We start from the raw sequence: 26,633 nt of genomic DNA on the forward strand, positions 1-26,633 counted from the left end.
GATGAACAGCACCCTATCCGCGGACCGCCAGGTCGTAGGATCGGGAGAAGGTCAAGTCTTTTGCGGCGAAGAGCCGCTGTTGGAGCTGCTCACCGCGGAGGCCGCAAACGAATCTATCGCGTAGCATGACTTCCAGCAGGAGCAGCGTCGGGTTCGTAATCGGAGCCATCCCGCGAAACGGCGATGGCGCCCCTGTATGGCGGCGGGTCCCTCCAACTCTACTGCAGCCGGCGTCAAGGTCACCGAAGGGAAAGTTCCGAAGTTGCAGCTAGCGGAGAGCTTGCATAAAGCTGCCACGTACTCACTCACTGGTTATCCGTGCATTTGATCCCGCCTTCATAACATCGCCCGGGAGGACACTTCCAACGGCTGCGGATCGAATTGCGCCTCAACCGCGGCCACAATGTCGGCGTGAGAGGTTGCAGTAGCGCACAGTCCCGTACGTTTGCGCGCCGGACAGCGTGTGAAGGTGTGCGCGTTACTTCCCTGCGTCCCTGCCGTCGTTGGCTTCAAAATAGACGTATAGACGCCCGTACATAAAGTCCATGACGCAACGTTGCCGCCGAATTCTTCAATGCGGCCTGGGTAGTCCGTCGTACGCGCTGCCATTCTCACTTCTTGAGTAGTTTCTGCCGCTGTGGGTGCACGGCCTCGTCGCCAATGTTATTTGCAAGGGTTCGGTATCCGAGGTGAGAACGCAGGGCTCATGGACGCACTGATAGAACACAAATGAAGGTAGTTTATTAAGAACTAGCCAGAAGGTGACAGGCGCCGTCTATGCTCCTGGGGCGCGCACTGCCACTCTCGGCCCGCGCAATCTAAGTCGCGTGAGTCACTGTTGAAGCGGGCCCCACCAGGTGGCGGCACTTGTCCGCTTGGGGCTTGACGGGCCGCAGCACATAACAGAACCTGCATTCGCTTGAGTCAGGCCGGATCATATGACGCTTCTGCCTTCTTCATGCCATTTATTACTATCACGCGAAACCCAGACACCCTCTCTTAAACAGCCACAATGAACGTCGTCCCGTATCAGCCACAGGAACGCCTTAGCACGACTACCCAGCTGTACTGCATCAATGCTCCACTCATTCTTCCCTCAAGCAATAACCCTCTGGAACCACTTGCCCTATACAATAGCCTAATGCGCAGACCACAAATTATTCCGCGAAAAATTGTTTAATCATGTGCCATAACATGTGCGTAGCAAATGTGCCTCATGTGTTTCCTTTTTTTTAATGCTGTATCTTTTGCACTTTTAAACTGTATTTTTTGTACTGTAATTTTGTATTTGCTGCTATTATTGCTGTACCTTTGTCATTTGTTCTTTTTTTTCTTTGTTGCCTTCTAATTTTCTTTTTTTAACGCTGTGTAATACGTGTCTGCACGCCCCTCCTCCCCTCATGTAATGCCCTAGGGCCCTTAAGGTGGAAGTAAATAAAATGAAATGAAACATTTATTGATCCGCTTCAAAATTTGAATTTTGTATGAATGTGGTATTTACTTGTGGTATTTAATCGTGTATGTGGTATTTAATTCAGGAGAGAAGAACTCGATCTGTTAAGTTGGCGACTTTCTTGCATATTTTTCCCTTTCAACTTAATATTTTCGCGGTTGTTTGATTGTCTGGCTTTTTTTCGATATATTTATGCCTGGACCGTACTGTGCGCACATTCTTTGTTCCGCTCCTGCCTAGAGCGCCAGGATATGCAGTATATTTAAATAAAAAAATAAAAATGCTAAATCCCTACTCCTCTTCGCGCTCAATTGCTTGCGACTATATAACACAAATGCGTTTACGTTTTCGTTGCACGGTACTGCGTAACCTTGTTGCGCCGCTGGTGATCATAGGACCCATCAATACTGCCGACAAACGCCTTCACTCATTCTTTCGGGCCTCGAAGCACTTCAAACGAACACGTCTCTCCCGCAGAGAGCGGCAGTGCGTGATTTCGTCGGCGCCGCGCATACGCCTCCCAGTTTCAGTTTTTCTGCTTGTGCGGTTTTCTTTAGCGTTGGTAATGAATGCATTCATTGGTGCAGCTGACAAGAGGCCGGTATCAATATTTGAGATAAAGCTCGCGTGACTTCACTCGAGCACGCAAGAAATGCCCTTGTCGAGAAAGAGGCAAATTTTGGAGCAGGTTCAATTATATTTCACGGGCGTAGATATGCAACATACGGTTGGGTACTTCGTGACTCCCGAATCTAAGCACGCAATGTGCTTGTTAACGATCTGAACGCATTTCAAATAAAAATTTTAAAAAGTTGTTCAAGGATTCCTGTAATTAAAAATCAAGTGAGCTTTTCAATCTCATTTTCAGGTAGGATTCTATGCTCACCTCTACTATAACTAAGTTGGATCCGGGCAGAGTACGCAATCTGCCGACTTGATTCGCGAGCTTTCATTAGTGGATAAAAATGTGGAAATTGGTAAAGTTTGTGGAGGATTTCACATGCCGGTGCTTTGATGCCCGCCGTAGTGGAGGGTTCGTAATAAATTTTGAACACGTGGGCATCTTCACGGGCAAAGAAGTCTCGATTCAGTGGTGTTTTCGCCCTTCACCTCCATCTGAAGAGGGGCCGTCGTGGCCGGGGTCGAAGCTGCATCCTTTTCTCACCAGCCCAATGCCTCGGGCACTGAGCCCCCTCGGCGGGTAGATGTGAGAACTGTGCTCAAGGGTGTGAAAAGACTTAAAACTTCTGGCGAAGAAGTAATAAGCGTAAACAACAGAGAAACAAAAGATAGACTGTAGATAAGCTTGCAAAATTCTTTTTCACACCTTCCGGAACTTTAGTGTACCCCTCGTTTGAAATATGGAATAAATTTCATTTACAAGACGGGCGATTTTAACACTCTCTCAGACTTACAGACTTATCAACGTACTTCCACCTGTATCTCTAATGGTAACAGTTACCCGTACGCGCAAAATCCCAGATATCCGGCAACCGAGAAAGCAGGCTGGATTTAGGAATAAACTGCTCAGCCAGAAGTGACAATAATGTCGTTGAGCAGGCACAGCAATCCGAGGCGCATAATAAACCTTTTCACGTAGCATTTATAGACTGCAAGGATCCGTTTTATTCTGCAGACTTCTCAGCAGACCAGGATGCACTGAAATACCAAGAAATAGAGGCGACTCCCTCAATACTTATGGAGGGCCTATGCAAGGAATGTACGGGAATAAAAATAAATCACACGAATAGTGAAAAGCCCTAAATAAAAAAAGCGAAGTGATGATATATTTTCTTGCCTAGATGGTTTACACCTTCTTTTGAGAAAGGGTATTTAGAATCCCTAAATATTTACACCTAAACAATGTAAGAAAACTAACTTTTATTGTAACGGCCCTACGGCATTGCCACATCGAAATATAAAAACGTGAGTGCATGTGCGATAGCCAGGTAATCGATTGAGTGGCAACAAAGAGGCAGATTCAAATGCTAATGTTTCTTTATCCCGCTGTCAAGAGCTATCACCAACACCACAAGCCGGCGCCTGCCGGATCTCCACCGTCGCTTCATTGATTGATGGTAGGGTTTCACACGCCGACGCAACGCAGGCGATGAGGCGCGCCGTAGTGGAGGGCTGCGGATTAATTTTGACCACCTGAGGATTTTTAACGGGCGCCGAAATCTCGTACACAAGGGCGTTTCTGCTTTTGCCTCACCGTCGCTTCATTGTTCAAACCGATGCAAGTGAGTACGGCCTAGGGACTGTTTTGCTACAGGAGCATAACACCGAACTGTTCCCCCTTGCGTTCGCCAGCCGTACTCTGTCAGCTGCCGAACAAAACTATTCAGTGACAAAAAAGGAGTATCTCGCCATTGTGGTTGTCCTCAAAATGTTTAAAATGCACTTGGATCGCGCAGATTTCACGATACAGACCGACCACCAGGCCCTGTCATGGTTGTCATGGCTTCAAAACCCTGAAGGTCACCTCCACGATGGGTCTTAAAGGGACACTGAAGTGATATGTAAACATTGCGGGATTACTAGCGCAAATTGTAGCCCGGAGTCCCCAGGCCATGTTTCGACCACTCTGGGCGCGTTTACGCGATTTTATTTAGTAGAAAAATTAATTCGAAAATGCTGTCCTCCTCTCTTTACGCTCGCCCATTTTCTGTGGCGTTTTCGTGTGACGTCAGGAGGTGCCGAGCTCGCAATTGGCTGCGCTACTGCACGGCTCCCCGGCCTTCAGACAGAGTCAGTCGGTCCAGCGTTTCGTCCGCCGACCGCCGACGGGTCGTCGCAATTCCTTCGCTCAGTTGAAACGAAGCCAGGACACGTTTGTGAATGGAAGAATGTGCCTTTCTTTACTTGGTTAGTTTGTACACTGTATCTAGCTCCAAGTCAAGGTCGCTTCACACAAGCTCTGCACAAGCGCACATGCGACGCTTCGCTGACTGGTACGCCAGTAGGAAAATATAAGGCCTCTTGAAGGCGGCAGAAGAATCAGCGAAGTCAATATAGGTACTAAGGAAATAAAAACAACTGATATTTTTACCGTACAGCGTAAAACTAGGGTGCGGGAAGCACTTTTTTGCGCTGGGCGAACAACCACAGCGCTCAGCAGCACGACTACGCATCTGCGAACGCTTTTCCGTCTACGAAATGCAGTTGCTAGACGTGAGCTATTGTGAAAACTCGGGGTACGCTTGCTGCACGAGCGCAATACAACAAATAGTCACCTAAGCTGCTCGAAATGCCAAAACTAAATAAAAGTGTAAACGTGTTCTACAATATATACCTTATATAACCAAGGTCGGCTGAGCCGGTCTCGTGGCCTAGTGGTCTGGGGCGCAAGGTGTGTAGTCGCAAGTGTTTTGCAAGTCACGAGTTCGAGTCCCCGCGGGTACGTGCTTTTATTTTTGTAAGTTAACTTTTTCGTTTTCTGTCGATGTTTTCTACATTGAGTTCACCTTTTATTTTGGGCCGCAACGTTCATGGCTCCACGAACTAGTTCAGTCTCCGGGGCATCAGGGTCTGAGAGGTAACGAGGCCGCCCTAGCAAAAATTCTGATAGAAGCTTGTATTAGTCTTATACATTTTTGTACTAGGTGTATAAGACATGTATTAGTCTTATACAAACTTGTATCAGTTTTACAAGTTTCATATACAAGTTGTATTAGTCTAATACAAATACACCTTTTAGTTTGTATTAGTTTACAAATACTAATAGATCTGATAGACCTGAGTCTAATACGAACTAATAGAGACGTATTGGTTTTAATAAAAACTAATACAAATGGACCCGAAAAGTGCGATTTCCTGAATTTTTATTTTTTCTGGAAAATCGCAAGCCAAAAAGGTTGAAATGATCGTCCTTGAGCAATAATGTTTATTTGGTATATTATTATGAAGCGTTTTGTTCACTAACAAATCTCCGTAAATCTCCAACCAAATTCTTATGCAAAATAGGTCAACTTTTTTTTTCATTTTCGCTCCTAAAAAATGCGCTACTTAATGATGGGAGCTGGGAGTGCTGCGCCAGCGATAAGCCACCTTACCTGACCTAGCGTAACTAAATAAGCTACGCCTTTATTTAGTGACGCTAACCTGACCTAAAGGCCTTTGATCGGCGTTTAAAGCAGATGATGGGACTTTAACCTGACCGTACCTGCGAGGCTGCAAGAAGAGCAGCAAGAAATCTAACTAAGCCGAAAAAACTGCAACGAAGTCAAGCCAAGCCATGCCAATGGTCTTCGTTGGGTAGCCAAGATGGCGACGGTATCAAAGTGCGGCTCGCGTGTGTGTACGTTCGGGAAGAAGACAGTTAGAAGGAAGCGGCTTCTAGCGTTATTTCACATCAGACGCATGTGCATCGCGTCATCTAGAAGTGTTGGAGATGTGTCTAACGCCCGTTTAACTTTGCAAGTATGAACCAGGCCGCAGCGCGATCCATCATGGACCCGTCACCTCGCGGCTCCGGACATCTTTGCTCTGTCTGCTATGCTGACATCGAACGCCTGACATCGAAGAAAGCGTGTGCATCACGTCATCCAGAAGTGTTGGCGATGTGTCTAGCGCCCGCCGAACATTGACAAATGTGATCCGGGCCGCCGCCCGACCCATCTTTGACCCGTCACCTCGCCGCTTCGGACTCCTTTGTTCATTCTCAACGCAATGCCTCACGAAGAAGAGACTCCATTCGAATCGCGTTTTGCGGAAGGGTGAATGCCGTTTTGAAGTTGCATCGAAATGGAAATGGTGTTCAATCGGCCATTAATGCGCTCGATATGTACCGGACGGCTGTACCGTACAGGTTTGACGAGCTTTTCTGATTGCATGCTGCAGCTATTTTGTGGATTCGCATTGCAATTTATTCATTCGTTCTTAATCAGGTTACGAACTGATGTAACATTAAATTATTCAGCCAGAGGAATTTGCCTGTGTACCCTGATAATAAAATGTGTTGCCATGTTTCATTGCTTTGTTCGAACTTGCACTGGTTCTGATAGAACTAGTACAATCTGGTAGACCTATCAGACTAATACAGTCTGATAGACCTACCAGACTAATACACACTGATAGACCTAATAGACTAATACAGACTAATAGACCTAATAGACTAATACAGACTGATAGGGCTAATAGGCTGATACAAACTGATAGACCTAATAGACTAATACAGACTGATAGGTCTATTAGTGGCAATAAGCATATACGTGTATTAGAATTTGTATCAGAATTTTTGCTAGGGCGCGCACGCGGCTGCCCGAGCACTTACCCACCGGGCGCCTCACCCATGCTCTCCCGGCTCGGAGATTAGCAAGCCACTTCTGCGGTTTAGAGAAATCGTAAAACATTACTGCGATAACCGCCGGCTTTACCCAGCCCCTGCAAAGGGTCTGAGCAAGGCCGATGAGCGAATACTGCGGCGCCTGCAGACGAACACATTTATGTGCCCTGCAGTAGCAAAGCATTTCGATCCTAAAACAGATGGGCGGTGTCTGCACTGTGGGGAGGTGTCCGACACCTTCCACATGGTGTGGGCATGCCAGCGCAACCCTGCGTTATCCCCCAACCTTTCCCCTACCAGAGAGGCATGGGAGGCGGCCCTGCTCAATTGCTCGGGGCTGGAGTCTCAAAGAGCTCTAGTTCGACGGGCGAGAGTGGCGACCTTGACCAATGGGGTCCCGGAATAGGGACTGCACCTGTGCGGAGCGCCACAGGCGCTAACTCTCTTCTAATCTGATCAAAAATAAAGTTTCACTCCTCCTCCTCCTCCAGAACGCGCGCAGGCTGGCACTGGCGCGCTAGCGAGTTCTCGTTGGCGTGCTGTTCCCATAAGCACCGACTGCTTGCGGGCAGTGGGCACAGGCCAGAATGAACAGACCCTTGCCCTGGTGCGAACACGCTTTTTACGGTACAGGCATGAGTGAGGCAAGCTCCAAATATGGGGGAAAAGCGCATGACATTTGGGCGTCTGCGGGTACGCGGAGGGCGTCCATGCACTGCGTAGGCCTCGGCTAGTGAATGCTACGATTCCAAGCCGTCCTGGGAGGCTTATATTTATGCATTTTCACAGCTGACAACATGGCAGAAGCGCGGTACGATGATTACTGAGTTATTGAGAATGCCCATCCGACAACGCCACCAGTTGTGTTTTACAGAACCGAAACCGAAACCGAAACTTGTTTGGTTGCTCACCTTGGGCCACGTCCAATCACGGTGCCCGCTCCTCCTAACGTCACAGCTTTAGTTGGTGCGGCCGCCGCAAACCGCGCATGGTAGTTTTTCTTCTTTCGCGCTTTGTAAAATAATTATCGATTTGTCAACCGGATAAACGATGAAAAGTGTGCTAATTTGAGCCAGTCTACGCAGTCCAAGCAAAAACGGGAGCTTGAAAAATTCACTTCAGTGTCCCTTTAAATCTGCAAAAGTATCCCTACAAAGTGGAATAGAAGAAGGGCATCAGCAACAAAGCCGTGGACGCTGTGTCTGGTGCACCCCTACCAGCACAAAAGCAACCAGAACTACAGGTTTTCGCGGTTACAACACCGGAAGAAGCCTGGGGAACCCTGGTAAGTCGCCAGCAGGTGCTATAAGCGCAACAGGCTGACGAGCAGTGCAAACGCATCTGGCAGTCGCTTACGGCCGCAAAGACCGACGACGCTACAGCGGCACGGGCACCGACCTACGACTGGTACATCAAAAGCCCGGACGGATTGCTACTGCGGTACATTCCAAGCGAGACACAGACATTGGTAAGTATCCCTTCCTGGCATTCGTACCAAAGAGCCTAAGGAGGTCCTTTTTGGAATACTACCACGACACTACCTTAGCAGGTCATAGTGACGGACAGAAAACGTTCGATAAGCTTTGTCGCGTTGTCACATGGTCTTGCATGAGAAAGGAGGTTATGAAGTAGGCGCAGACATGCCCGGTTTGCCAGTCTGTGAAGCCAAGAGAAGGTAAACCACCGGGCCTCGTGAGGTCTATCGAGAGCCGCTTTCCCTGGCAAATCGTGGCGTGCGATGTGATTGGTCCTTATCCAAGATCGGTTAGGGGCAATCGCTGCCTCCCGGTCATCACAGATCATTTCTCGAAGTGGGTAGAGCTGCACGCCTCTTGTAAACTTGATTCTAAAGTGATCTGGGAGAAACTGTTGCATACGTTTTCGCGCTTTTGATTCCGGGAAGAATCATAACGGGCAATGCGACGTAGTTCACAAGCAAGAACTTCGAAGACACTTGTTCTGTTCTGGAAGTAGTACACAACAAGACTACTGCGTACCATTCACAAGCAAATATAACAGAACAGGTGAATATAAATTTGAAAATGATGCTGGTGGCCTTCACGGAACGCCACAAAGACTGGGATGCTCGCCTCTCCGAAATGGCGTTTGCTACTCGGACTACGGTCAACCGCTCGACCGGCTTTACACCAGCAGCCTTGCGATTTGGCCGTGATGTGTGTTCTCCTGTTGCACATTCCTTCCATGATCAGGTCGAGGCGTGTCCTCGCACTTATGCAAGTATGCGCAGGACCTTCGCGGCTCCCTGAACGAGAGTCTCAATAAGGCAAGGCAAATCGTGGATCTAGCACGCCTCCAACAACGCCGGCAGTACGAAAAGTTCCGGCGCCAGGTTGAGTTTTCCGTCGGTGACCTGGTACTACGTCTCACACACTTGTTGAGCGATGAAGCAAAAGGCTTCGCTGCTTGCCTAGCAGACAGATGGGAAGGCCCTTAGAAGGTTACAAAGCGCACATCGCGGCTGATTTATCGCCTTCGTAACCAGCGCGGAGGACGGGAAACGGGTCCAGTAGGCATTGATGGTCTCAAGGCATATCATGAGAGAATCTCTGGCGAAGGGAGCTAACGTAATTTATGTTCCAGGAGGCGCTAACCGCTCAATGGTACAGCTACAGGGGTCGAGCGGGAAGACCCCCCTCAACAGGCATTCACCTCAAACCCCCTGGAGAAGGCTTCCTCAGCGGCAGGCCCCCAGCGCTTCTCGGACAATTCGGGAGTTGTCCGGTGCAGGGGGCCGGGGAGTGTAGGGACACAACCCCTGCGTGCGGCCGCGTATGGTGATTACAGTGCAGCGAGCACGCGTCAAACACCGATACTGGCGTCAGTGCATCATGTGCTTGTGCGTGTGTGTGCGATAAACAGTTAGCGGACAAGGAACACGTGTGGTGCGTACTAAGCCCGGAACATGCGCACAACGGCCCCGTCTGGTATAAAGACTGCTCTCACGGGAGCGATAGGGGGAGTTGGCCGGAACAGGTCGGCGGAAGTAGAACCAGGATGGGAGCAGCAAGGGGCAGACAACCGGACCGACGACCCCTGGCCAGCTCGGACTAACCAGTCCATGTGGTGGCTGCACACGGAGTGGATTGGTATAAGTACTAGAACGTTGTCGTGAGTGTAGAGCGAAGCGTTGTAATATTTTTCTGTACAATCGGTGCTTTGCGTGTTTTCAGTGTCGCGTTGTTTACATGACCGTATGTGTTACGAGCTGCTGTTTCTACTCATGTCATTTCTGTTTTGCCGTGCCGGAATAAACCGGTGATTTATGTTTCTTCCGTGTCGGCGTCACTTCGTGGGGCGGGGTCAGGGTCGCGAACCCTTCGCACATGAAGGAGGTTTCTTCAGTCGGCATAGTGAGGTGGCAAGGGAGATATAGAGGCAGAGTATTTTTATCCGAAGGACTCTTATAGTGTCGGCGTCTGCGCTCGAACATTAGCCAAAGAGCCGTTTATGGACGGCGGGTGCATTGAGGAATGCCGTCAAGCGCAGCGCTTGGCATATGGCGCTACTTATGCTACAGTGGTTTCATTCACACAGAGTGTACTCAAAGTTCTAACACCACACTAACTAGTTCTAAAAGCAAGCTCTACGTGCCAATGTTTTTGTCGGGGAACCTCACGTAACTTTCATCGCCATTTGACACAGGAAATCAGGTAGCCTGCCAAGCCGTCACCGATAGCTTCACTACAAGAACATCAGAGAAATTCTCGTACACTTCCTGTTCCAGACAAATCTCTAACCAACACACAACTACGCATTCTTCGACGCATACAGTTAAATACCATCCTTACACCTGCTCGTTTCTTTCCCTGCCGTCTCCGACACTCACCAGCATGTCGAAAAGGTCCCGAACCAAACGCTAGTTTAGAACACTGCATATTCCTCTGCCCCATTGCAATTCAATCCCCACATTTTCCCCACCCTTCTCCTTCGACGTGGCGGACTTTGCTAGCCTCGGACCAGCTCACAGACAAGTTGGCGTTGGTGAACCTGGACCGGGACATTTTCGGCGCTGAATGTTGCGTTTGAATAAAGTTTTTTTCCGCCTCCTCCTCCTCCGATAGCTTCTCAAAAAAAATTGTCACTGTATCCCTCCAAATCTCTCTTTCTAGAGAAGGATAAGAGAAGGATATATAGACGGCCACACAGGGAACTAAGTTTAAAAAAAGCGCTTAGATAGTTAACAGAACTGAGTGCACTGATTCTTCAGTGGTGGCGGTGTTGGCATACACTCAAAAGGCCAGAGAAAACTTGCGCCAGAATATAATGATGGCGTTTACAGATATTATAAGTGAGATAATAAAAGAGAGAGAGAGAGAGAGAGAGAGAGAACTTTTGTTTGAGAAGGAGTAAGAGCAGGAAGAAACTGTTGTTGAACTAAGACAGCCCCCCACATGCTGGTTAACCATACTCTGACTGCACCAAGACGCCTGGGTCTGGGTAGCCTGCCTCGCCCCGACTACCAGATGTCGTTTATGAGAAAAAAGATTGATAAAGCGGTAAAAGGTGGTGCAGGGATTGGGGGGCGTTCGAAGTCTTGTGCATCTTCAGTCCATTTTTGTGGGTGCGCCCAGGATCCCGCATCTTGGTAGGATGGCAACGAGGCTTGCGAGCTCGGGGTGAGGTGAAAATAGCATTTAAACGGCACTGTGCTTCTCATACCTGATCGCTTTCGATAGAGTAGTTTGCAATGAGAGATAACGGGGAATGGGTTCACTGTATGTGTATCGATGTATTGTGAGGGGGCATTGAGAGGAGGGGGGGTGAAATCAGAGTAGGTTAATCTTCGACGGTACAACAGATATGAAGGTGGGATATATTAGCACGAAAATAATTGGAATGGTAGTCAGGGGCGTGTCATTCACAGAAGGTCCGTGGAGTATGCCAGGCATGGGGAAATAATTAAATTTTGCATTACCCTAATTCCGCATAAACGCAAAGCGTCAGGAGGGACGTAACTTCAGAAAATAAAGACGTATTGCACCCCTGCTGCTAAATTGCATGCTGCTACTGTTGCGTGCACTGGCACTGAGCGGTACAAATACAATGATCGATTGTAGGGTTTAACGCACCTACGCAACGAAGGCGATGGGGCGTGCTGTAAGGGGAGCGCTCCGTATTAATTTTGACCACCTAGGGATCTTTAACGTGCGCCGAAATCTCGTACGCACAGGCGTTCTTGCTTTTCACCTTCACCAGAAAGCGGCCGCCGGGGCCGGCAATGGCACCCGCGTCCTCGTGCTCAGCAGCGAGCGGTGCAAATATCAGAATAGTTGGAAATATTTGGTAGGCCGATATTGAGTATTGTTACCACCCGACAAAAAGCCAACTGGATGAAAAACATCAGAAGCACTGGCTGTATCAATAAAAAAGTTCAACTGAGCAAGCCAATGCACTTTTTGTCAACTGAAAGCCAAACTCCTAAACCAGGAAAACTAAAGTTGCCTTGAACTCCAGCAGAAACAAGATGTCGCGAAGGCGCTGGTGATTTTTCACCTGAAATGTGGGAGAGTTAGAGAAAGCACTGAAGTCTCTCGTTCACCTTTTTGCCTCACCCCGTATGCTCTTTTAAAATCACGACATCAAGATGTCAGTTGGCTGACTGCCATAAAATTAGAACAGGTATTTCACCCTCTGATGCTCTTTTTCTCTTCGCAGGTTCATTATCTGGCCCAGGGCGCTCGGTCAAAAATTCTACAGCAGAAGAAAAGAAAGCCCTGCTATTTCAGCAATGTCCATGCCTTGCAGACATTGGGCTCTCATACGGGGTCAGTGTTGGCATTTATTTATTTTTCCATAGAAACATCGGACGTCTGGCAGGAGGCTTTTTGGGAGCCTAATTTGTCATTCCCTTAGCGTCCCCAGGTTCGTTACGCCTGTCTTTTGTAATTCTCTTGCATAGGGCTTGAGGGGTCAAAATATAACTAAAAGAGAACTGCCCTGCCTTCTTGCCCAAGAAGATTGCGCGCTGTTCCTCTGTGATTTTTGGTCCCAATACCAGCACTAGGTAACTTTATTTGGGGCGAAGCCCCGTAGGTGCTCGGGCTCTCGGCTTGAGTCGTCCGCTTCGCCGTCGTCGTTGGTTGTGGTCACGGTACTAAAACACCGGAACACTTGTTTTCCAACGCCTCACTCTAGACCGTAAAGCGTACTAAAACCGGGACACTCGTTTTCCCATGCCTCGCACTTAAACGTGTCATCTCCGCGAGCGAAAACGCGTTCTAAATGAACACACCGGTACACTCGTTTGCAGTGCCTCGCGCTAGAACGCTTCGTGCTTCACAGACATGAGACTTTTACAGCAAATCAGTATACCTCTACCCCAACGGCTTCATCACCATGGGCAAAAACGCCAAGGCGCGAAGAATACACTTATACACTGCATGGTTCACCCCTACCAGGGTTTCACGTTTGTGGAGCTGGCGTGGGATTTTTTCTTTTGCTTTTGGTGCTAGATCGATGACAGTGACGTCTTTAGCTAAATTTCGCACCACTAAATGGCAAACTGTATATCGATTCTCGTGCCCTCGAAAATATTGCGACAACTACTAAAATACTACAGAGGGCAATTACCATAATAAAGAAGCATTCAAAATAAATTCTGCAAATTAAATGAACACTGGCCACTGATCTTATCTCAAATGAGAAAGACCGCTATAAAAATAGTATACCCAAAGAAGTGGCATGGCAAAATCTCCTTGAAATGCAATTTAACTGTATTTTGATATCGTACGTTTACGATACGAGCTGAAATGAACATGTTCTCCTTCACCCCCCCCCCCACCTCATCAATGCGGCGAAAGAGCAAGAAATTTGGAGCTGGAGATGCCAGTACGCGCCCCTTCATCAATAAGTTAGCGCAGAAGATGGTATACAGTGGCGGCGAATTAAACCGAGCATTTATCTAATTCAGCATGCGTACAGCTATTAATTGATGTACCCTCAACAACATCAAGATGCTCTCGGTGGTAAAAATGCGCTATACCATGTGACATAGGAATGTGTGGATATATGGTCAGGCAGTTCAACACCACAGGAAAAAAAGGAGCCATGTGAGGCAGCTCTTGCCAGCTCAGATTTGGAGCGTCGGAGGAAACTGATCAACCGGGCTCCAGATGGGGCAAGGTCCGATGGAGCAGATTCAGGTTCCAGGTATCAGGTTTATCTCACTTTTTTGGATAACATAAGCGAGTACAGAAACAAGAGGTCCGGAAGTTGAGAATTGTGGGGAGACCTCATTTAATAACGTAGTTTTATTAGAACAAAATGCACCAAGCAGTTGTGCAGGTTTTAGAACATTCTAAAACATAAGTAAGGCAAGCAAAAACAATACATCGAACAGGAACCATGCAATAATGCTTCATTGAGAATTGTCAAACAAATAATCTGGAAAAGCAATTCTACAAAGGAAAAACACAAATGGTTTACTAGACATGTAGTTCTCCAAGCACATTGAATTTAAACAATTTACGAAACTAGTCTAATGGGTAGCTTGACTTTATTTCTTCTGGTATGTCGACACACCAGAAAACTTTTGCGGTCTGTTTGCCGTAGTTCGTAGGCACTTTTGGCGTCGAGAAATTGTTTCTGGCAGAGAATCGGGTGTTACTTGTGTTAATGCGACTCTCCCCTGGCAATCCTTCCATCAGTGTGTGATTATGAACAAGGCGATACATAAATGAAGCAATATTTAAAATGAATATTTCGTTTACGGGAAGTACCATAACGTTAGAGTAAAGGGGCATGGAAGGAGGCCGAAAAGGGGCAAAATAATCATCCGAAGAGCCCGGAGAGCTTTCAAAAGAAGACGCTTACAGCCCACGTCCCTAAACGTGCATGAGGGTCCCGGCGGCGGCAGCCGCCGACGTCACCGCCACCAGTCAACTTCAATCAACGTTCGATTTGCCAACCGTTCGCTTGCGCACTCCAGCTACCAGCACATTTTTGAGAACACATATTAGTATTTTGCCCTGACAGAAAAAAAGGTCTATTTTGTTGAGTACAGATACGATCGTTCTTCGCAAAACTGGAAGTAGTCGTACCATATAATAGTGCTATGGTATGCGGTTTTAGCGCTACATACTTAAGTGCAAACTGTTCGTTGTTTCCTGTTTTTTTTTCTCCAAACTTTTTTGCCATTTTATAGTGTGATATACGTTGACGTGCACTAACATTGCAGGCGCAAACGTGTTAACTAAAAAGATTCCCGCAAGCAGAAAAAACTGTGGGTATCTCTTCTCTTCCTGTAAGGGGGGCACAACCGCACTACTCGTACTATAGCGGTGAAAAAAAACAGTCGCTCATATGTACACCATGCTCTTGTTACTCGCACAACTCCCACTAGTGGCCCTATAGGGCTGCCGCTAATACTGCGAATGTCGTGGACAGTATTAAATAGGGCAAGATGTGCCTTCGAAAATCGGCCGCACGGGAGGCAGATATGCGGGGGCCTTTTCAACATCCATGGAAAGATGAAAAGATAATTAAGATGCTTCGAGGACGAAACATCTTCAAAAGAGCTTTCAACAAAAGTCTTGTATCCTGGCATACGCCTTCACTCACGGACATAGTAGCAGGAATGGTGTGCGTCTGCGTAGCGTATCGCAAGTGCTCCGACGTAGATCGGTAATCCGTACGTGTTTCTCGCAATAGCGTGAGTTTCGAACGAGAAGCAGGCAAGCTTATGTGAGAAACGAGAAGCCGTTTCTTTTCCGTTTACACACGCGCACGCAGACACACACACACACACACACACACACACACACACACACACACACACACACACACACACACACACACACACACACACACACACACACACGCACACGCACACGCGCACGAGCACGCACGCACGCACGCACGCACACACACACACACACACACACAGATACGCGCATGCCGGCACACGCACACGTACACCCGCCCACGCACATACGCGCACACCACACACACGCACGCACACACACACACAAACAAACACGCACACACATGAGTACACACACGCAAGCTAGCGCAAACACACCCATACACACGCACGCACATACCCGCGCGCACACACACGCACACACGAGTACAAACACAGACACGCACACACACATGCACACACACGCGCGCACACGCACATACGCACACACGCACACACCCAAACTCACACACACGCACACACCCAAACTCACACACACGCACGCACGCACGCACGCACGCACACACACGCAAAAAATTGATTTGATTGATTTTGGGGTTTAACGCGCCGACGCAACGCAGGCGATGAGGCGCGCCGTAGTGGAGGGCTCCGGATTAATTCTGACCACCTGGGGATCTTTATCGTGCGCCGAAATCTCGTACACACGGGCGTTTTTGCTTTTCGCCTCCATCAGAAAAGAGGCCGCTGCGGCCGGGAATCGAACCCGCGACCTCGTGCTCAGCAGCGCAACGCCTTAGCCCACACGCAAAAAATCCTGCGGGTTTTAAAAAGTCCTATGTTTCAAATGCAAGTCCCCTCCCTGAAGTCAATCAATTTGCGGAAGGTGCGAGAAAATGGATTTCCATTGCTTTCTTTCCCGTGTGCTTAATCCAGTGGTCTGCGAAGGCAGCGCATCCAATCTTCCCAAAGCAGCAAGCGGGGAAGAAGCGCTGCATCGCGTGTCTGTTGGCACGATGGGGCATGGGAAGACATGATGCCCTGAGCGAATGTACCTTTCATCATAGAAATTGTTTTTTTAGACTATCACCGATCGCATCATTACGAGATTTCGTGATCTTGACATCACCTACAAAACCCCAAGACAAAGCTCCTCTACTTTTAAAGGTACCTTAGCTATCTTGTGGAAAACTTACCCCTGTCGTCGTTCTTAGTAATCGTAGAGGAGGAAACCCTGTGCGTATGGTGACATCAGAAAAATTTTGTGAAAGCCGACGCGTTGCAAAGGCTTCGCGTTGAAATTATGGCTTCTCATGTTTCCAAACTCTTTCTCGGACCATGGCCCATATTTTCTGCAAAGTGCGGCGTGCTAGAAGAACTTAGATGTTTGAAGAAGCTTCCTTTGTAACATTATTCATGCATAACATTCCGCAAACATTCCTTACCCCTTTAAATACCAAAGAAATGATTACTAAGTTCCCAATACCCGCACTAAGCGAAACCATAATGTCCTTCCGCTAAATAAAGCCCAGCCCTCGGGTTTGTAGTTGGATTTCTCTCGAGCCGAGGTTCGCTCGCAAAAGAATACCCTTCCAAGCCTTTTTACAAGCGTGATTTAGGGGCGTACATTTAGGCCATAATAAATCTGCGCACACCCTGCAGTGCGAAAAAGGCACGACCGGATAACATTCGCCGTAATAATGTACAGCGATAGGCTTTTTCTTTGGCTCACTTCTGGACGCCACTGGTAACAAATAGGAGACAGGGCCCAAAAGACACGCATTCCATACATTCCATACATTCCATACATTCCGTATGGAAAATAGATATGCGAATAGGTATAGCTAGCCTACCAAAGGCGTCAGCTGCAAAGAATAATGTTGCATACTCGGTAAAGAGGGCTGTGACATTGTGAGAGCCAGTGTAGGTTTGCCCTGCATGTGAATCGGAGGCACCATAGCGCGTTTTGCTTTTTCACAGTAAATGTTGCAAACAGTAAGTTTGTTTTCTTTTTTAAAATACACTCTAGGGCTCTTCAGCTCCCCTCGATTCAGCTTTCTAATCCCAAGTGTACAGGGGCCACGGCGCAGCGATAGTCATGGCCGGAGCCGGTTGTATATTTGCCCCCAGAAATACTATTGCATCGCAAACGATGACGTAGATGACGACGACGACGACGACGACAATGATGATATGAATGTCATGACGAACAAACTCGATTATGCGCTTTCATACATATAAACGTGACACACACAAAGGATTTAAGGTCACCTTATTGCGTGCAGCCAGGCATGCATTTTATGCAGTAAAAGAAAAACAAAATAAACTTTATTTTAAACAAGAATTAGTTGATCGGAACACTGTCGGTTAGGGGTCTTGTCAGTCCGGAAGTCCATGAGCGATCGCTGCAAGCCGAGCCCTCTTGACCAGCTGAGATGTTCATGGCGATCTCAGCTGGCCAGCATGCCCTGCCACTGCTCAGGCGTTAGGTGGGAATGCGAGTAGGCGAAGGGGTAGGGCAGTGAGGGACAAAAGTTCAGGTTTATCCGCCCGTATATATATAGGTTTGCAAGCGCTTCAGACTTGGGCTATTACTAGTTTTCGTCACTAATTTTTCGCTTCTGTACTTTTCCCCGCGTTATTATTTAAAGGGGCCTTGCAAACAACATACAGATTTGTTTTATTCACAAGATTTGGTGTTTTGTTGTGCCCCCAGCGCTTGTCCGGCAGCAAAGAACGCTTTGTTCACTGACAAATTACTGTAGTTAAGCTCAAATTTTGTTCCTTCCGCAAAATCGTGTTTCGTGACTCACGCGATGATGTAACAAGAACAGGTCTTCAAAAGAATGTTTGTGCGCTGTTTACTCTGCAGCATACTGCCGAACGCCTCCTTTACCGCTGGTCCTCCTAGATGGCTCCACCATGTTGCGCAGGCCCGCTGCCTACCTCCGCTTCCTTTCTGAGGTATTTGCACCTGTCTTGTTTTGGTTACGGTACCCAGTAATTGTTTTGCGAAACATGGGGTGTGCTCGAAAAACAGGGTCAGGCAAGCCAATTTCGCTTACGGAAATCGGCCTGTGTCCTGTGAGACAGCCCCAGAGCACCGGAGCGCTGTTCAGCTGTAACAAGCATAGTGCCCGCCGTACCAACAACACAACGTCCTGCAACTGCTATGTGTACGTGTCATTTCGTGGCATCCATTGTTTACCTTACCATTTTTACGGCTGTAAAATGAATAAGCATTGCATTTAAGCGACAATAGATCATTCTGAAAGCTTGTAAATTGTCCTGCCTAATGTGCGTTTTGCTTCTGCCGGTGTCAGCCAATCGCGCAGCAGTGCATGTTACGTAATAGGTTTTAGTGCGGGAAATGAGCTAGCAAGTCGCAAGGCCAATCCATTTTTTCCTAATTATATGGCTTATTTGAGATAAGTTTCCTTTAAAAGTGCTGTCAGCATGATTTTAACGAGACAGTCTTTCGATTGCACCAAACCTGTGTATTGTCTGCATGGCCCCTTCAAGCTTCTTAACTCGTATATTACGACACTGCACGCCACAAAGTTGTTTTAGGGAGCACAAAACCAGCTCGGATAAGACAGCGTTGTCTTGACCCCTACCCTTTTGCAGTACAACTCACGGGTGCCCAGTCATTGAAAAGGATCAATCAAAATTGTCCACCGAATCGATCGAGATCTTTGTCACAATGTCTCCAGATTGCTCCTACACAAAAATCCCCTGGGGTGAGTGGGACACGAATCAGACTGGACAAAAAAATCGTCTGGGACGGGGTAACTGTCAGAGGCGGTTTCCGGGTTGCGCGTCTACTGTGACTGTGTCTTCATGTGTCACCATGCGCATGCGTGTGACATGCAATTACATGTAATTACAGCAGGTACATGAACCTTCCGTTAGAAAAACATTTATATACCTCACGGTCCAACACATGAAAACATGGACTCATATAGAGTTTTGGCCATTATTTTAAACAATCTCATCCGTCTGTTGGTATTAGCAAAGTGCTACATTTTAAGTGCAGATCAGTTTTTGGGTACGGCTTGTCGTCGCAGCTCGTTCGCTGCCACGTTATATAGACACCGCACTCACTGAGGCGTAGCGCCGTAATGGCCCTGAACAGGGCCCCGCTGCCGAGCGAAGTAACGGATCACAGCAGGGGCTTCGAAGAGACACCCGCTTGCCCTTAATTTAACCTTCTAGCCAAGAGTTAACGGCATACTTGAACAAGCTGTTTATATCATCATAACAAGGGCGTCGAACCCGTATTTTTTTCCTCCATTTTGGTACTGAACAGGAGCCGGAAAGAACTGAAGGAACTGTTCCGAACCGTTTCCCCGAACTGTAAGAGAAACGGTCTTTGGAGCCGTTAGAGTAAACGAAAAAATATCGAGTCGGTCGTACCAACCTCGATATTTTGGGGTCCTTGGTATTTGCAAATTTTGCGGTGCATCTCCCTCTCAACCAATCAGAAAATTTTATCATCTCAATCATCGCCGTCGTCGTCATCATGGGCCGGCAGGGCGGCAGAGCGCGTTTGACAGTGAATACTGCCCCTGACGTTCCTTTGACCCCTTCTCGGTTGGTCACTTGACATAAGAAGTGGACCCCCAAATTATTCTCCGCGTTCCGTCTCATTCCTATCCCTGACCCATGATTCTGAGGCTGTGTGTGCCTACTGCTTTTTTGTCAGAATGAACCGAAGCAAACGACAGTGCAGCCAAGAACAGTCACTGGATTGACATTGCCTGAATTTGCGTAGGCTTCCCCCAGCACGTTGACATCTTCCAACGAATCTAGATTATCTGTTGCCAACGATCTTGCTTTGTTAATTGAATGGTTTTTCTGTGTATAGGAATGTCACGAGTGCACTGTTAAAAGACGTGCAGTTCGGTATACTCTCTATACGATTTTCCTCTCCTTCAGGGCCTTTATACCAAAAACATCGAGTTTTCCATCGCTAACACTTTAACATTTAATTAGGCTACTCCTCAGGTGACATGACTGTTTCATGTCAAACGTGTCCATCACGCAATTCAACTTCAAGCCGGCGTAAGACGTGTGCATGCATGTGGTTCATTTTGTCGCGTCAAAGTAGAAAACGGCAAGAAAGACACATAACACTCGTTTGACTGAAGCACAGTATCTCTAACACAACATCAAGATATGTAAGAAGGGCTCTGCAGTTGCATTGTGTTATGTTTACTCTTCCCATTATTTACTGTAAGAGCTACTGGAGTGTTTTTTGTGTGCTGTCTCTCGAGGCTGTTATTCTTGCAAGAGGCTTTTTAGGCTTTCCTTTTATCTTAGACGCTGCAGGCCGTCCCCTTCGCTGCGACGCAGGCAAGAACTGTCCTACGTCCATTTCATCATCAGATGTCCTCGGAGTACCCCACAGATCGGGCTCCTTGGATGAAGCACGCTTCTGGGTGATCTTTGTTGTAGCCGCCACCGACAAGGGTGCCGGTGATGCCGCATGTGGCAAGGGAGGTGCAGTGGTGTTGGGAGCCGCCACGGCTTTTACCGTCTCCATCTCCTCCCCACCCTCGCGTGTGCTTTGTGCCGGTGTGGGGGGGGGGGGGGGGACGGTGGATGCAGCGGCATCCCCAACAGATGTGGGTGCCACCACATCCGCTGCTGGCTCAGCAAGCGGTGTGGTGACGGGTTGGGCTGCCGGAGACAGCCCAGTGGGGGGCAAGGACCGGACCAGATCAGACTCACTGAACTGGGCCGCCACCGAAACCAGACACCGCTCCGCCCTCCGGTGAGCTGCGTCGGCGTACCATGGAAAAGCAAAACAGGCGAAACTTTTCCATGCTTCCGCGTGCGAGTTTTGTTACCTTCAAAGTGATGATGCATTTCTCGAGTTTGAACCTATCAGAGGTACAAGAGTACGCTGCATGGGGTCATTCACAATTTCGGCATTTCATGCTACTGCCCGGCACTGGGCACCTTGAGCAATCTTGGTGACGGTACTGGCGATACCGCGGACCCCGAGCCCCCAAACATAAGCTGGATCCAACCGTGGCGATGTGTTTATAGGTGGAGGGTTAGAAACCACGAACGGTGGCCGTCAGAGCCTTGGTCAAGCTCCGGCCGATGGGCTCCCTGCCTGTCTACCAGGCAGGGAGCTCCGGGACCTCTTTGACTACCAGGGTAAGGTCAGAGGAGAAAGTACCCCCGTCTCCCTGCTTTTCAATGCATCATATGGCATTTTCCAAACCACCCCCCCCCCCCCAGACGGGATCGGCCCCCGAAAAGGGGCCGCACCGAAGTATCTTTTCCTTCTTTGCAATCGATCTCTCTCCCAAAGCCCGATAATTTTTCGCGCTTTCTGATCATGGAATCTCTTGACAAGACAAAACCAATCACTTCGCAGTCCGTGTTTCTAATCTCCAAGTATCTTGAAAGCCTTGTCAGAAAGTCCTACAAGGCTAAGAAACTCACAACGGGACAAGTTTTGATAGAAGTAGAAAACAAACAGCAATCGTCTAACCTCCTCAAGCAAACGCGCATGGTAGATGTCGACATCAAGATCACGCCCCATCGCAGTCTCAATAGCTGCCAGGGCGTGATCTCTGATCGGGATCTAATGAATGAGACTGATGCAGATCTGCTCGAGGGCCTCCGAGATCAGGGCGTGACAGCAGTGAGGCGAATCACCATACGCCGTAATGATGAAATAATTCCTACCAAGCACATAATCTTGACACTTGACCGTTCAAACCTTCCTGAGTCGGTGAACGCAGGTTTCTTGAGATGTCCAATCCGACCCTACGTGCCGAACCCACGCCGCTGTTTCAAGTGTCAGCGGTTTGGGCACGGCACAACGTCTTGTCGTGGTAAATTGACGTGCGCAAAATGTGCAGCACATGATCATCTAACTGACAATTGTAAATCCGAGAACTTCATCTGTGCGAACTGCCAGGGACCACATGCTGCCTATTCTAGGAGCTGTGAAAAGTTCAAACAGGAGAAACAGACCATTGCCTTGAATGTCAACGAGAACATCACCTTCCCAGAGGCGCGAAAGAGGTTCGCCTCCTTCCCTCTGGGTAGGTACGCCGACGCAGCTCGCCGGGGGGCGGAGCGGCGTCTGGTTTCCGCGGGGACCCAGTACCGCGAGTCGGACTTGGTCCCACCCCCGCCCCCCCTGGGTTGCCTCTGGCAGCCCAACCCGCCTCCGCACCGCTCGCTAAGCCAGCAGCGGTTGTGGTGGCAACCACTTCCGTCGAGACCGGTGCCGCTCCCGTCCGTGCCTCCCCATCGTCCAGTGCGTTGGAGGGTGCCATGCACACCACGAGCCCCGCACCGGCTCCCACCGCCACCGCACCGCCCGTGCCACTTCTGGTGCCTCCGACACCACCGGCCGTGGCGGCTCAAACGAAGGGCCCCCGAAGGGTGGCCAAGTCCGGGGGGCCCGGTTCGACGGGCACACCCAGGACATCGGACGACGAGATGGACGTCGTGCCGTTCTTGCCTGCAACGCAGCGCAAGGAGCGGCCTCCGACGTCCAAGCCTTCAGATAGGCCGCCCAAAAAGCCCAATCCAAGAGTCACAGCCCCGAAAGAGGGCACATAAACATACACACTCCAGTAGCTCTCACACTAAATAATGGGAAGAGAAAATATTGTTCAATGAAACTGCAGAGGCCTTCTGAATAATCTTGACGACGTGTATGAGATTCTGCATACCAATCAGCCAAGTGTAATGTGTGTTCAGGAAACACATTTGAATTCTAAACACACAAATTTATTGAATAGTTACCTGGTATACACGAAAGACAGGGATGGCTGCACACACTCTTCTGGCGGTGTGGCCATAATCGTCCGGAAATCCTTACCATGCCATCCTGTCACCTTGAACACTATCCTTGAGGCTGTAGCAATACGCTTAATAATATTTAATAGGTTGATAACGGTATGCTCCATATACATTCCTCCTGATGTTTCACTTTTAAGCTCTGACTTTGAGGCGCTGGTTGACCAGCTGCCCGAATCATACATCCTGACAGGCGACCTTAATGCCACAACTCTCTTTGGGGCTCTTCCAGAACGGATGCCCGAGGTCGCCTGATAGAGAAATTCCTTACATCTTCAGGAGCATGCCTTTTCAACAATAAACAGCCTACATACCATAATATAGGACACAACACATACTCATGTCTTGACTTGGCGATTGGCTCCGCAGTTCTCTTTCCTCTTCTCGAGTGGGGTGTGGGCACTGACCCATACGGTAGTGACCACTTTCCCAGCTCAGTAACGTATATAGGTAAAGGCCCATGCAGTCCATCTTCCCAAAACAGGTTCAATGAAGCAAGAGCTAACTGGAATACATTTACAGAGACATCCAAACTACACAACACATCCATAGGACACCTACAGGTTGAAGGAGCTACCCAACTGCTCACGGCGCACATCCTCGACGCCGCCGAAAGGTCCATTCCCCACGCCTCTGGTGCCCCGCGCAGCCAGCGGAGGCCGTGGTGGAATAAGGACTGTAGTTTTTTGATGAGCGAAAAAACAGCGCGAAGAACGGGACAAGGAAGGACAAACGGACGAAGCGCTGACTAACAACCAAATGCTTTATTTCCGCGCACGGCTATAAAGGCATCGAAGAAAAGGGGGGGGGGGGGGAGGGGGCGACACAAACACACACAAGCTTGAAGATTACTAAGCGAGGGGTTCAGATAGATAACTTATTTCTTTTGATAGTAAGGCCAATGATGGGGCACTCACGCACGTATCACCGAGCTTCTGAATTCTGTGCGCCTCGCTAATCTCACGAGTTCGTTGGTCCCTGTACTTTTTTATTATTTCGCACTTTTCAAATAAAGGCTTGCACCCGCATTGTCGACAATGGTCAGAAAGATGACTGGTGGGAACGCCTTTTAACGTGTTCGCATGTTCGCGCAGGCGGTCATTAATGCATCTGCCTGTTTGGCCTACATAGCATCGGCCACACGGAGAAAAAGGGATTTCGTACACAACGTTGACACAGCATTTGACAAACTTTCGGGCGTGATTCTTCGAACATGATGGCTTTTTGTTGCCTTCGGCATTTACCCGCTTACAAAGACCAGATAATTTGTTCGGAGCTGAAAAAACCACCTTCACACCCGCTTTTTTCGCTACTCTTTTTACATTGTGTGAGACTCGGTGAATGTAGGGTATAACGGCTAGTTTTTCTTTTTCTTTCTTTTCAGGCTGGTCACTATCTACATTGGGCTTCTTTTTTAGGTCACGAACCAGCCGTTCTGCAACACTCATGATGAAGGCATTAGGAAACCCCGCATCAATTAGACGGTCGACTTGCCTCAAAAAACTAGACTCGACCACATGCTTACAAGAGCGCGTAAGGGCTGATTTTAAGCAGGAATTTGCTATGCCTTGTTTCACAAGTTTAGAGTGCGCCGAAGAGTAGGGTAAAAGCGCCTTCTTCGACCGCGGCTCATACGACCAGCAAACGTGATTAGGGGTGAACGAAAAATGCATGTCTAAAAACCTAATTTTGCAATCTACCGGAAGTTCGTTAGTCAGGTTAAGTGGTTGAAGTTGAGTTTTAAAAACGTCAAATATTAGTTCCGAAAGTTTGCGCGGGTGACGTTTGTCAAGGTTAAAAATTATCAGATAATCGTCAACATATCGGAACACCTTAAGTGTTAACGTCTGGTCAAGGTTATCCATTAGGCTTCTGTCAAAGCGGGCCATTAAAAGATCGCTAAGTACCGGTGCAAGACAGGAGCCTATGCAAATTCCTTCTTTCTGAACCATTAGCCGGTTGTCGTGGGAGATAAAAGTAGACTGCAAGTAAAAGCGCAATAATTCTAAAAAATGGCTCACATTCACTCCACACGAGTTCTGGAACTTCACGGCGCCGTGGCGGTCAATGCACTCTGACACTTCTTCACAGAGGAGGTTCTTTGGCAGGGAATAGTATAAGTCCCTGACATCGACGGAAAAGGCGCTAACATTTCTTGGGCATTCACTCTCGAAGTACGACGAAACTTCATGTGGTCTCCTGATGAGGTATGGGTCGTCTAGGCGCAGAAGTGCCAGGGATTTTTGAAGGTAGCCACCCAGAAGGCGTTGCCAAGTTCCCCGCTCAGATACGATGACGCGAAACGGGCATTCCTGCTTGTGAGTTTTTGCAGAGAAGAAGACAGACAGCGTGTTCAACTTGCTCGTCTTCACCGAAGATGCCAGCTTCGACAGACCCAGCCCCTGGCAAAGGTTTGCCGCCCTGGTTTTTTCCTTCGCGGGGTTAACATGCGGTACTTCTTTGAAATGCCCGCTAAGGGCAAGCTGGGCTTTTTCGCTATAGACACTCCTTGTGGCTATCACGAAGCCCCCCTCCCTGTCGGACTGAAGCAAATTCAATTCTGCTTCTTTCAGGGACGATACGACGTGGTCCAGTTTGCGGTGGCTCGGCCCACATTTCTTGTCATCCCGAATTAGACAGTCCACTCCGTCGTGAATTACACGCTCAGAATCTTCATCCTTCGCTCTGGCTGCTGTGCTCCTCACAAGGCTTAGAAGCTCAGTCCTGTCAAGCTGAGGAGGTACACAGAACTTGGGTCCAAGCCCAAGCATGCCTTGTGCGGCAGAGGGTACAGCAGCTTCCCCGAGCACCGTGACGTTCTGGACAGCTCCCCTCGGAGGCCGTGCCTTCTTGAGTAGACCGGGTAGATGCTGTCGCCACATGAATTCGGCCGACTGGTCTGCCAGGCGTAGGTCCTGAAGGGTGCGTTTTCTTGCTGTCTCTTTGGGAAACCCTTGATGGTTGATGATCTCTATGCAGTCCTTGAAAAACCTTATTTGGCGAAACGTCTCTTCTCTTACGATGCAGGTGACCTTTCGCACGTTGATTGCAGTGGGAGGTAGTCCACATGCAACCGTAGACCCGAAGAAGAGGGAGCCCACATTAGGCGGAGGAATCGACCTGTTGATGCAGTAGGTGAAAATTCGAGCTTGGCAAGAGGCAAACGCGAGGAGGGACACGTAACTGACAGAACTGTGGCTAAAGGGGGGAGAGCCCGTTGTTTGGGAAAGATACTTCAACAAGGTGGAAATTTGGGCTGGTTGGTACATTTTTTGATGAGCGAAAAAACAGCGCGAAGAACGGGACAAGGAAGGACAAACGGACGAAGCGCTGACTAACAACCAAATGCTTTATTTCCGCGCACGGCTATAAAGGCATCGAAGAAAAGGGGGGGGGGGGAG

General features: G+C 48.6%; 1 protein-coding gene across 1 annotated transcript in view; it reads left to right on the forward strand.

Annotated features, from left to right (window-relative positions):
* Positions 1–26,633, forward strand: part of LOC144153518 (uncharacterized) — a 146,097-nt gene that overhangs the window by 73,939 nt on the left and 45,525 nt on the right. Inside the window, exon 2 of the mRNA XM_077685149.1 lies at positions 25,565–25,643. Coding sequence (XP_077541275.1) covers positions 25,565–25,643 — 79 coding nt within the window. The remainder of the gene's footprint in view (positions 1–25,564; positions 25,644–26,633) is intronic.

The sequence above is a fragment of the Haemaphysalis longicornis genome, unplaced genomic scaffold, assembly GCF_048455015.1.
Source record: "Haemaphysalis longicornis isolate Haplotype H1 unplaced genomic scaffold, Haemaphysalis longicornis Haplotype H1 scaffold_9, whole genome shotgun sequence".
In the NCBI taxonomy this organism is placed as follows: domain Eukaryota; kingdom Metazoa; phylum Arthropoda; class Arachnida; order Ixodida; family Ixodidae; genus Haemaphysalis; species Haemaphysalis longicornis.